General features: G+C 39.7%; 1 protein-coding gene across 2 annotated transcripts in view; it reads left to right on the top strand.

The window, feature by feature from the left end:
* MYH2 (myosin heavy chain 2) overlaps positions 1 to 12,133 on the top strand; it is a 28,926-nt gene extending 16,793 nt beyond the window's left edge. For both annotated transcript variants that reach the window (XM_005582896.4, XM_005582897.4), the window contains exons 22-40: positions 1,397 to 1,652; positions 3,214 to 3,456; positions 3,548 to 3,724; positions 3,807 to 3,952; positions 4,036 to 4,126; positions 4,209 to 4,598; positions 5,409 to 5,535; positions 6,223 to 6,341; positions 6,483 to 6,679; positions 7,416 to 7,599; positions 7,676 to 7,841; positions 7,940 to 8,064; positions 8,224 to 8,532; positions 8,621 to 8,824; positions 9,403 to 9,528; positions 9,621 to 9,791; positions 9,875 to 9,979; positions 10,101 to 10,196; positions 11,851 to 12,133. In XM_005582896.4, coding sequence (XP_005582953.1) covers positions 1,397 to 1,652; positions 3,214 to 3,456; positions 3,548 to 3,724; positions 3,807 to 3,952; positions 4,036 to 4,126; positions 4,209 to 4,598; positions 5,409 to 5,535; positions 6,223 to 6,341; positions 6,483 to 6,679; positions 7,416 to 7,599; positions 7,676 to 7,841; positions 7,940 to 8,064; positions 8,224 to 8,532; positions 8,621 to 8,824; positions 9,403 to 9,528; positions 9,621 to 9,791; positions 9,875 to 9,979; positions 10,101 to 10,196; positions 11,851 to 12,003 — 3,385 coding nt within the window. In that variant the 3' untranslated portion in view covers positions 12,004 to 12,133. The remainder of the gene's footprint in view (positions 1 to 1,396; positions 1,653 to 3,213; positions 3,457 to 3,547; positions 3,725 to 3,806; positions 3,953 to 4,035; positions 4,127 to 4,208; positions 4,599 to 5,408; positions 5,536 to 6,222; positions 6,342 to 6,482; positions 6,680 to 7,415; positions 7,600 to 7,675; positions 7,842 to 7,939; positions 8,065 to 8,223; positions 8,533 to 8,620; positions 8,825 to 9,402; positions 9,529 to 9,620; positions 9,792 to 9,874; positions 9,980 to 10,100; positions 10,197 to 11,850) is intronic.
* The last annotated feature ends 283 nt before the right edge of the window (positions 12,134 to 12,416 follow it).

The following is a 12,416-nucleotide window of genomic DNA, read 5'->3' as shown; positions in this document are numbered from 1 at the left end:
AAAAACATATTTGAAATGGCTTACAATTAAGACTCGGCTTATGATAAGGACACTAAAGAAGATATGAATAAGAGTCCTATAATGAAGTGGGAATATACATGTACCAGAAAACTTAAGGAAGGAACCATCACCTTCTGACTGTATGGGTAAAAACTTGAGAAGCATAAAGTGTGTGTACTTCTTACCTAACAAGATAAAATACACCAGTGAGTAAGCAGAAGCAAACTTTTGCCCTAGCACTTGTTTCTAATGTGAATTTATTGGACAGATCATTAGATAAGAATCAAAGAAAAGGCAGAGGTGGGGAAGGACTGGGTAGCAGCTGGACGTTGACCTGCATAACAGACAGTATAGTCAAGAGTGGTTTTAACACAGGATGCAGAGACAACTTTTTCCCTCCGATCATTTATGTTATCAAACTATCATGGTTTAAAATATTAGGGGCCATTTATCTGTGAAAGACTTTTTGCAGTAAGTTAACACAATGTCATCAGGGAATGTTGCTTTTCGGTCATCTAATCTGATGCAAGGACAGAGTTCAAAGACTATAGAGCCAGGTGTCTCAAAGTACAGGATGTATGTAACCAGGACCATTACTCCATGCTGAGAAAGGCATTTTACATTGCCACCTATACATCTACACATCTACATATGTGTATGCAGATATATAAATAATTTACATGAAGCAAATTTTATTTTTACCACTTGTAATTATGCTAATGTTTTCAACTATATTCCATTTCATTAAAAACAATAAATTCTGGTCATGATCCATGATACATATATATTTGGGTAACTGTCTATATATGCGGTAATTAGTTATAAAAATCATTTAGATGAAAACAGAAGTGGTATTAGAGAGTAGAATGCAACATTCACACAACATCAATATATAATGCCAGAGATTTTTGAAGAAATTCTGAGTTTTTAAAATCTCAGGCCCCACATATCCCTAAAGAGCTGTGTCCCCCTTCACTGCCCTTAGTGGTGTTTTAGTAGCAATGTTTGAGAAGCACTGATGTACAGCAAGGCTCCTCAAAGGGTGCTCCTTGGACTTGCAACATCAGCGTTCCTTGCAAACTTGTTAAAAGTGCCAATTTTCAGGCCCCACCCTAGATCTTCTGAATCTGAATCTGTGGAGGTGAGGGTCAGGAGTCAGTATTTTCACAAGCCCTTCAGGTGATTCTTATGCATGCCAAAGTCTGAGAAGCAGTGATGTAGAGAAATGAGTGACCTTAGCAAGACCTTGACCATCATCCCAAAATAGAATTTCTTTCATCTGCATGTTTGAAAGCAGAGTAGGAACAAGGTGGAGCCAAATCTCCAACTCTCACTGCCAAGGTTTCATCTCATTTCATCAGCCACACAATACTAATTTGCATCAATTAAATTTCAGGGAGGCCATCTTCTGTATCCAGTACAATATCAGAGCCTTCATGAATGTCAAGCACTGGCCCTGGATGAAACTCTTCTTCAAGATCAAGCCTCTGCTGAAGAGTGCAGAAACTGAGAAGGAGATGGCCACCATGAAGGAAGAATTTCAGAAAACTAAAGATGAACTTGCCAAGTCAGAGGCAAAAAGGAAGGAACTGGAAGAAAAGATGGTGACGCTGTTGAAAGAAAAAAATGACTTGCAGCTTCAAGTTCAGGCTGTGAGTTGGAATATCACCCTTGGTATCACTAACCAGGATGCAAGTGCTAGGACTCTGACCACTGTGGGCCATGAGTTTGGTAATTGCATGGGAGACACTCATTGGAGGCAAAAGGTTAAAACACTCCAATGGTGTGAAAAGGTCCAAACGTTCCTCCATTGCCCAATAACCCCCAACAAACCAGTACCAGGGCAGTAGGTAGAAAAGTCCCTCATTTTCCACTGTACACAATTTCATCAAACCACAAGATTTTTGACTTATTTTCCCTTTAAATACAGTCCTTAAAAATGATTTTAATATAACACAGTCCCAAATAAAATATGAAGGGGAGGATAGCATGGAGAGAGTAATATTTTTCTGAAACTTCCTTGAACTTCTAGATGTCCACGGGTCTTAAATTAGAATAGGAACAGCTGACAGCACTCTACATCCAATTTTACTGAATTATCGTGTGATATTGATCTAAAAAACTCAGACTCCCTCTTTCTAATCTGTCTCCACAGTCAGTGTCCCATCATGTCACACCCACATTGTTACATCAGCACCAAAGTTGCTCAACCTACTTCCCAATTCTCTCTTCTTCCATTCAGCCTGCTTACTGCCCTCTCCTGAACTAATCATTTGAGAAGTGCTTCCTTCAACTTGAGACTATAATTTATAAGACTATGTTTTATTTGGAGTGAATTGAATTGGTCTACTTATCACAAAGTCATATTTTTTTCTGTTAAGACTGGTCTCTCTGTCAACGTTGAGCAGTGTAATAACTCCGAGCAGTGTAATAACTCCTAGATTACAGAAGGAAAGAGAGCCCTTCCAATCTATCCTGTATTCTCTTCTGTTGCCCCCCAGCGATTTATGCGGAATCTGTACTAAACCACTGTATTCATTGCATGGTTATACACAGCACCCTGCATTGCTTAATGTATTCAAAGGCTGATATGGAAGATTACTGATGAGTATATATTCCAGTGTCTCCTTCATTTCCTGCCTGCCCTGACCCCCTTAATTGGAAACAGCAGGTTGCCAGGAATTTCTTGATTACTTTATGTTTCAACTTGAATTTAGTACATCATAATCAGGAGCATCCTCCAGTACTCCAAAAAAAAAAAAAAAAAAAAAAAAAAATCAGTAGCAGCTGTATCTTGAATTTGTCCTGCTAGAATGCTTCCCCACACCCCTCCTGCTCCTCTCCACAATAAGTTGATTTCTGCAAAAGCAAATCTTGCCCCTCTCTCAAGGCCCAAGTCAAATAGCAGTTCTTTCATGAAACCATCTCTGATCCAAATTCTCTGATCTGTTATGTCACTAATTACTTTCTACATTATTTTCTAATCTACTGTAGAATACATTCTTTTAGGGGAACAGAACAACAACGGGTACATTTTGCCTTACCCACATGTGGAAAATGTATACAGTAGGGTGGTTCATGGAACAAGAATTTGTGAAGGCGTAAATAAATGAATATAGGAAAGTCAAAAGATCAAATGCAGAAACATACACTCTTATCATTGTAAAGTATTTCATTCTTTCTTCCCAATTTTGATCTTGTTTCCAACTTAAGGAAGCTGAAGGCTTGGCTGATGCAGAGGAAAGGTGTGACCAGCTGATTAAAACCAAAATCCAGCTAGAGGCCAAAATCAAAGAGGTGACAGAGAGAGCTGAGGATGAGGAAGAGATCAATGCTGAGCTGACAGCCAAGAAGAGGAAACTGGAGGATGAATGTTCAGAACTCAAGAAAGACATTGATGACCTTGAGCTGACACTGGCCAAGGTTGAGAAGGAGAAACATGCCACAGAGAACAAGGTATCAGTCATATTCTGAAATACTATATAGAGGTTCTGCCACCCAAATAAGCTGCTTTAGAACAACTAAGCTGCTTTCTTCACCTTTGTAGGTGAAAAACCTCACAGAAGAGATGGCAGGTCTGGACGAAACCATCGCTAAGCTGACCAAGGAGAAGAAGGCTCTCCAGGAGGCCCACCAGCAGACCCTGGATGACCTGCAGGCAGAGGAGGACAAAGTCAACACCCTGACCAAAGCTAAAACCAAACTTGAACAACAAGTGGATGACGTATGTCTAGTATCATCAAGGACATTATTTTCTTCTAAAGGAAGATAAGCATTCCTTCTGATTCAACATTATTTATATTTAGCTTGAAGGGTCTTTGGAGCAAGAAAAGAAACTTCGCATGGACCTAGAAAGGGCTAAGAGGAAACTTGAGGGTGACTTGAAGTTGGCCCAAGAGTCCATAATGGACATTGAAAATGAGAAACAGCAACTTGATGAAAAGCTCAAAAAGTAAGTAAGAAAGAATTGCTTATGGATTTGCTTCCAACATTGGATATGGACTAAATTGTTGTCCTTTGCTACTTTTCTAAAAGGAAAGAGTTTGAAATCAGCAATCTGCAAAGCAAGATTGAAGATGAACAGGCACTTGGTATTCAATTGCAGAAGAAAATTAAAGAATTGCAAGTAAGTACATGATTTTCATCAGTCTGGCTAGGAGGCAGTTATGATACAAAGAAGCTGAGTTTGTATTTTGCACCATTTCCAGGCCCGCATCGAGGAGCTGGAGGAAGAAATTGAAGCAGAGCGGGCCTCCCGGGCCAAAGCAGAGAAGCAGCGCTCCGACCTCTCCCGGGAACTGGAGGAGATCAGCGAGAGGCTGGAAGAAGCCGGTGGGGCCACTTCAGCCCAGATTGAGATGAACAAGAAGCGGGAGGCTGAGTTCCAGAAAATGCGCAGGGACCTGGAGGAGGCCACCCTACAGCATGAAGCCACGGCAGCCACCCTGAGGAAGAAGCACGCAGACAGTGTGGCCGAGCTTGGGGAGCAGATTGACAACCTGCAGCGGGTCAAGCAGAAGCTGGAGAAGGAGAAGAGTGAGATGAAGATGGAGATTGATGACCTTGCTAGTAATGTAGAAACGGTCTCCAAAGCCAAGGTACTACAAGTTCTGGGAAATTGTTATTGAAAATAATGCCTTACGGACACATCATAGTTTACACAGGGCACTTTTTACACATAAAGTCATTTGTTAATTGCAGTAATTCAGGGAAGTAAGCACAAAAAAATCAGTGTTTTTACTATTTCCATTTAACAAATAAAGGATCAGAAATTCAAAGAGGCCAAGCACTTTGACCCATCACACCATTAATAAACGACAACACCAGTTTTTGAATATAAGCCATCTGTGTTCTCCAAGTCTCCAGTTAGAGAACAAAGGTCTCCAATAATTTCAAGGAAATTGAAGTAAGTTTCATCATACATAAAAGCAATGAAGTATTTTGGAACATGCTTTTAGAAAATGTACATTATACCATTCTAACAAAATCTTAAAATTAGAACATAACCTTAACATTTTCATATTAATATTGAACAGAGCTTCATGATCAGCTTTCATAAAATATAAGAAAAATTAGCCAGGCATGGTGGCGCGTGCCTGTAGCCCCAGCTATTCAGGAGGCTGAGGCAGGAGAATCGCTAGAACCTGGGAGGCGAAGCTTGCAGTGAGTCAAGATCGCACCACTGCACTCCAGCCTGGGGAGAAAGCAAGACTCCGTCTCAAAAAAAAAAAAAAAGAAAAAAAAGAAAAACTTTTATGCATTACATTACATACAAGACAATTTGGTTTATTTTCTATATTAAGATAAATTTGTATTTTTTATTTCGGGGAGAAGGTTTAGCAACTGCAAAGGTGATTATTATTTGCTTAAAAGGTCTCTGTTTTCTTCTTTTACTTTTTCTTCCATAGGGAAACCTAGAGAAAATGTGCCGGACTCTAGAGGATCAAGTGAGTGAACTGAAATCAAAGGAAGAGGAGCAGCAGCGGCTGATCAATGACCTGACTGCGCAGAGGGGGCGCCTGCAGACTGAATCTGGTAACGCTCCCCTCTTCTGTGCAGCTTCAGGGTGGAGAGGATGCAATTAAGAACAACTGATTTGGTGATGTGGGAGCCTAATAATAGCAGCTGAGAACATGTCTGATTCACCAAACGACTCAGACACCTGACCTGTGTGCAAGGTCATCTTGGGACAATGCTGGAGATAAAGGTTTCAATTGAACAGGATCAAGCTCTGTTCCAGAATGGCCTTGAGTATTTGCTCATTGTGAGGACGTTGGGATTAGGGGTTACTCCAGCATGAGTCCAGGGCTTCTCTTTCAGGCCAAGTTTCTCTTTATTTTATGCGGGTCAACTAACTTCCAGAATGGGGCAACAAATAGCCCAGTCTCTCAAAAGTCCTATGGAATGGGGACTATGTAGAATTAGACATTTTCGCTTACTCGTTGACAGTCATCATGAGGTTTCGTACGATATTATAGAATCCTGAAAGAATCAGTGATGGAAAGGACAAAAAGAATTTAAGCTGTATTTATTCATTCTGATTGATCTGAAAGTTTCACCATAAAAACTGAAAACTTGGCACTGAGCATGAAGATGTCAGCATAAAATTCAACCATCTGAGCACTCAATTTGGGAAAATAAGAGTCAAAATTTCTTTCTAACATGGGCTTGCAGAATCTTGTTTTTCACTTAAAAAATGGTGCCATTTCTTTTGTCCATCAGGTGAATTTTCACGCCAGCTCGATGAAAAGGATGCTCTGGTGTCTCAGTTATCAAGGGGCAAACAAGCCTTTACTCAACAGATTGAAGAATTAAAGAGGCAACTTGAAGAGGAGATAAAAGTAATTATGACTCTAAGACAGACTTTTCCCATATGAGCTGATTCTACATGGAGGCTGTTATACCAGCTTTCAAAAGGTTTTGAAAGTTAAGAGTTAAATATTTAAATATCCAGTAAAATGAAGGTGTAACTGTCTCCATAGGCCAAGAACGCCCTGGCGCATGCCCTGCAGTCTTCCCGCCACGACTGTGACCTGCTGCGGGAACAGTATGAGGAGGAGCAGGAATCCAAGGCTGAGCTGCAGAGGGCGCTGTCCAAGGCCAACACCGAAGTTGCCCAGTGGAGGACCAAATATGAGACGGACGCCATCCAGCGCACAGAGGAGCTGGAGGAGGCAAAGTATGTGCACAGATAGGAGAGAATGAGCAGAAAACTTTGCATATTGAATCAGAAAAACATGACCTTTGAAGATTCAGTGAATTAGTCCACAAATGCTCGTTAATTGGCTTCTATGTGCCAGTCACGATCAGGCCCTGAGAGTAAGACATGAATAAGTCAAATATGGTCCCTGCCTTATGATCCGAAAATCTAGTTAAGAAAACAAAGAAAAGCAAATAATTACACTGATAATTAGGGGCCTCACTGTTGTTTGTCAAGCACAATGAGTTCATCACTGCATCAGGGGCTTGTACCTGCTGTTCCCTCTGTCTGAAATACTCTCTCCACAGACTTCCCTTTGGCTCACTCTCTGACTTCTTTTAGCTCTTGACTCAAATATTATCTCTTCATGGAGGCCTTCACTGAATATCTAGAATAGTTGCCCGCCATTTACTCTATTTTATTTTGCTTCACTGCACTTATATCTGTAAGGTATTATTACAATGTTCTGATTTGCTTATTGTTTACCTCTCTCACTTATTTGTGATCTTCATGAGGCAGAGACCTTTTTTGTCTTGGTCACTGCTGTGTAGCCAGTGTCTAGTTCATAAAAGGGGCCCATCGATATATGTTGAAAGAATGAAAAGTGGCTGGGTAGCATTATTGTGAAGTTTCTAATACTCTTCAGTGTGTGTGGTAATAGCTCATAATTCATATTATGGTTCGCTTCTCTCTGAAAACACGTATAATCTTCAAGGAAGAAGCTGGCCCAGCGGCTCCAGGCTGCTGAGGAACATGTAGAAGCTGTGAACGCCAAATGTGCTTCCCTCGAAAAGACGAAGCAGCGGCTGCAGAATGAGGTCGAGGACCTCATGCTTGACGTGGAGAGGACAAATGCCGCCTGTGCCGCCCTTGACAAAAAGCAAAGGAACTTCGATAAGGTAATTCCTCCAGCATCCTCTGCTCTGTACTCTACTGTTTTGTCTTTACAGCAGGTAACAGGTCTTGGTTTTTCAGATCCTGGCAGAATGGAAACAGAAATATGAGGAAACGCATGCCGAGCTTGAGGCCTCCCAGAAGGAGGCCCGTTCCCTTGGCACTGAGCTGTTCAAGATGAAGAATGCCTATGAGGAATCTTTGGATCAGCTAGAAACCCTGAAGCGAGAGAACAAAAACTTACAGCGTGAGTCCCTATCACATTCAATAATATTCATAACTTGGAAGAATCTTTCCCCTACATCATGTGTTTAACCAAATACCTACCTTTTACTCAAACGACAGAGGAGATTTCTGACCTCACGGAGCAGATTGCAGAAGGAGGGAAACGTATCCATGAACTGGAGAAAATAAAGAAACAAGTGGAGCAAGAAAAGTGTGAACTTCAGGCTGCTTTAGAAGAAGCAGAGGTACATGTAAAATTGTGCATTATAAAAAAATTTGGAAAAAAAATTAGGTACATCTGCATAGAGTGAATAAAAAGACACATAGCACAAAATTATTGGTGTCCAGAAAAACTTCATAAAGCTTTTGGTTCCTTGCTGATGTCACCTCTTGCTGTCATTAAGGCATCTCTTGAACATGAAGAGGGAAAGATCCTGCGCATCCAGCTCGAATTGAACCAAGTCAAGTCTGAGGTCGATAGGAAAATTGCTGAAAAAGATGAGGAAATTGACCAGCTAAAGAGAAACCACATTAGAATCGTGGAGTCCATGCAGAGCACGCTGGATGCTGAGATCAGGAGCAGGAATGATGCCATCAGGCTCAAGAAGAAGATGGAGGGAGACCTCAATGAAATGGAAATCCAGCTGAACCATGCCAACCGCATGGCTGCCGAGGCCCTGAGGAACTACAGGAACACCCAAGGCATCCTCAAGGTAAACGGGTCCCAAGAGATGGTTCCAGGACAATCGGGGTGCCTGCAACCCTGAGAACATGGTGTCTCAATGACGGTTTGTTTCACAGGATACCCAGCTCCACCTGGATGACGCTCTCCGGACCCAGGAGGACCTGAAGGAGCAGCTGGCCATGGTGGAGCGCAGAGCCAACCTGCTGCAGGCTGAGATCGAGGAGCTGCGGGCCACTCTGGAGCAGACAGAGAGGAGCAGGAAAATCGCAGAACAGGAGCTCCTGGATGCCAGTGAGCGTGTTCAGCTCCTCCACACCCAGGTGGGATTCAGCACAAAGAACTCCCCCGTAGTAAATTGTATATGTCAGAATAGATAAGCCTGAGTTTTTATAAGACAGCCAGACCTAATATGTCTACCAAATTTTCTTTGCAAATAATACAGAATAGTAATTCTGCATTATTGAGAAATCTTTCCCTGTTTTGCTTTGAAAAACTATTGTTGATTTGCTTCCTATAATATTCTAAGGCTGCCCATATTCTATTGTGTTAATATCTTTATTGGCCCTCATTATCAATATTCACATTTCATTCTGGAGAAATGGAATGTTATGTGCATGTCTATTATACTTTTATCCCTGTGAATGGTCCATTGGTAAATGATAATTATAAAATTATAGAGCTATTTGGTCTGCTTGTGACCTATGCACTTGAAGATGCTGAATATTCTATAATATTTCTATTTTATTTAATTGTACTACATAACACAATCCTTTAATTCTTTCATATTAAAAGGCATTTTTTGACTTGCAGATTTCTATCTGAATTTTTTTCAAGAAGTGGTTACCAATAAATACTGTGGTAACACAATTTTTAAAATGTACAAACTCTTTTTAAACAGAACACTAGCCTGATCAACACCAAGAAGAAGCTGGAGACAGATATTTCCCAAATGCAAGGAGAGATGGAAGACATTCTCCAAGAAGCCCGCAATGCAGAAGAGAAGGCCAAGAAGGCCATCACTGATGTGAGTGGCAGGAACACTTGCCCACTGATTTAGCAGTAGGATTTCCTGACATCTATAACTTTCTTGGTTTTCTTGATTTATTTGCTATTTAGGCCGCCATGATGGCTGAGGAGCTGAAGAAGGAGCAGGACACCAGTGCCCACCTTGAGCGGATGAAGAAGAACATGGAGCAGACAGTGAAGGACCTGCAGCTCCGCCTGGATGAGGCTGAGCAGCTGGCCCTGAAGGGTGGGAAGAAGCAGATCCAGAAACTGGAGGCCAGGGTGCGTCTCCCAATATCTGTCTATTTCCATCTGCTTTCAGTGCCTGATTGGATCAAAGTTCTTAAGAGCCTACTTATTTGTAGGTACGGGAGCTGGAAGGAGAGGTTGAGAGTGAGCAAAAGCGTAATGCTGAGGCTGTCAAAGGTCTGCGCAAACATGAGAGGCGAGTGAAGGAACTCACTTACCAGGTACGGCAGTAGTTTTTAGCAGCTAAGCACTGGTCGAAGTCTATGTGAAATACTCATATGCAATGATGCAATAGTCATGTGCTTTAGTAATTAAGGTCCTGGACTTTTTATAATCTTTCAGACGGAAGAAGATAGAAAGAATATTCTCAGACTTCAAGATTTGGTAGATAAACTTCAGGCAAAAGTGAAATCTTATAAGAGACAAGCTGAGGAGGCTGTAAGTAATTTTAAGATTGAAGTCCTCAAATTAAGCTAATAAATAATTACTACCTCTTGTAGTAACCAAGCTGTTTGCTTTATAGACTTCTGCATGCGTACTTAACATTTGTTTTTGTACAATAATTATTGTGTATCATTTGTAATATCAGTAGCTTCACTTTAAAAGTAAACTTTCAATCCACCAAGAAACCTGAAAAAAATTAAAAGCAGAAATAATACAGGCCATACTCTCTGGCCACAGTATGATGGAGTTGTAAAGTGATGATAAAATATAAGCAAAAATTCTTGGGTACTTAAATATTTAAAAAACTAACTTTCTTAAATAACTCTTGGTTTAAAGTGAAAATAAAAACATAATTACTAAATAATTATTAATTATAAGTAAATATCACAAGGAAGATGCTACTTTTACAAACCTACAGAATGTAGTCAAAGCTGTGCTTGGAGGCTAATTCATTGCTTTAAATGCTTTCATGATGAACCAAAAGTAAAAATAAATAAATAAATGGACAGTCCAATAAAGAAATTATAAATAATAATAAAACAGTAGAAGAAGTACTGTTAAAAATAAAAGTAGAAACTGGTGAATTAGAGTATACTATTTTCTATTTGATAACTTCATTAATATTTGTAACTTCTGGAGAATTAACAAAATAAATGTATTATAACTAATTTAATCAAGGAAAATGAGACAGAAAATACAACATTAGAAATGAGAAAGGGAATAAGCTATACACATAGAGGATTACTTTTTAATATAAAACATACATCTATCAATAAAGTTGAAGCCCTGAAAAAAATTGATGATTTTTCTAGGAGAATATAAATTACCAAGTTGGCTGAATTACTTCTGGAAATGGACCCAAGTCCAGATAGATCTTTCAAAATTTCAAGGAACAGATAATCCCCCAGCTATGTAGGCTGTTCAAGAGCATGGGAAAAGATGGAAAGCTGTCCAATTCATTTTAAGAAGCTCACATAGCCCTCATACCAAAACCTGTCCAAGAGAGAACAGAGGGAGAAAAACTAAAGGCAGTTTTACTCATAAAGACAGTTACAGCAAAGATAAATTACTAAGTAGTAAAAGTCTTACTTTATTAAAGGAATCGTCTTCCAGTGATTAAATAAGGTTAATTCTTACAATGTAAAGATTACCTAATATTAGGTAATCTGTCAATAGAATCATTACATCCAATGCAGGTGGAAAAAAGTAACCATTTTGAAATGTGCCAAAATGATACATGAAAAAATCCAGTATTTATTTCAATTTTTAAAAACTTAATAAATTCATTCTTAATATGATAAAAAACTAACCCAAGTGAAAATCACCATCTTACAGCAAGCATTAACAACTATGACTTTAATATTCTTGCCTTTCTCTCCAAGCTTATATTTTTCTTCTTATTCTACTTGTGGTACATATGTATTATGTGTTTTGGTTGCCAAAATAGAGATGTAAGATATATATTATATATATATATGACACCAATAAATAAATATTACAATTAATTTCAATGATAAGCCCTAGATGTTGCTTCTCCATAGATGCCTTTCTTCCCTTAGGTCTAAAGAAGAATCCTTTCTTCTCTTAGGTCTAAAGAGTCTAGAAAGATGTAAGTGTGAGTTGCTTACAATTCCATTTTTATTCTCAGGAGGAACAATCCAACACCAATCTAGCTAAATTCCGCAAGCTCCAGCATGAGCTGGAGGAGGCCGAGGAACGGGCTGACATTGCTGAGTCCCAGGTCAACAAACTGCGGGTGAAGAGCCGGGAGGTTCACACAAAAGTCATAAGTGAAGAGTGACCACGTCCTGATGCCATGGAGTGACTGAAGACAGGCACAAAATGTGACATCTTTGGTCATTTCCCTCTGTAATTATTGTGTATTCTACCCTGTTGCAAAGGAAATAAAGCATAGGGTAGTTTGCAAACAATATCCTTAGACTGGTCTTGTCTTTTCTCTTTCCTGAAGCCATGTCAAAGTTTGAAGAGTCACAGAGCTGTCAAACAATCATGTTTAATAGGCGACTGACTAAGTATTTATGTATTCACTTTTATTCTGGGTCTACAGCACATCTTAAGGCTGTAAAGGTGTCACTTATCAAGAAAGACTGTTCTAATGAACAGAAATCTAGAAGTCCATTTTATTTCTTTCTGACCTTTCCTTATATCTGAGTACAGTAAAATCTTAGAAAGCTCTTGCTTCCCCTACCATGA

The sequence above is a fragment of the Macaca fascicularis genome, chromosome 16, assembly GCF_037993035.2.
Source record: "Macaca fascicularis isolate 582-1 chromosome 16, T2T-MFA8v1.1".
NCBI classification, from domain to species: domain Eukaryota; kingdom Metazoa; phylum Chordata; class Mammalia; order Primates; family Cercopithecidae; genus Macaca; species Macaca fascicularis.
The sequence above is the reverse complement of the archived record's forward strand: the minus strand, read 5'-3'. Positions and strand labels throughout refer to the sequence as shown.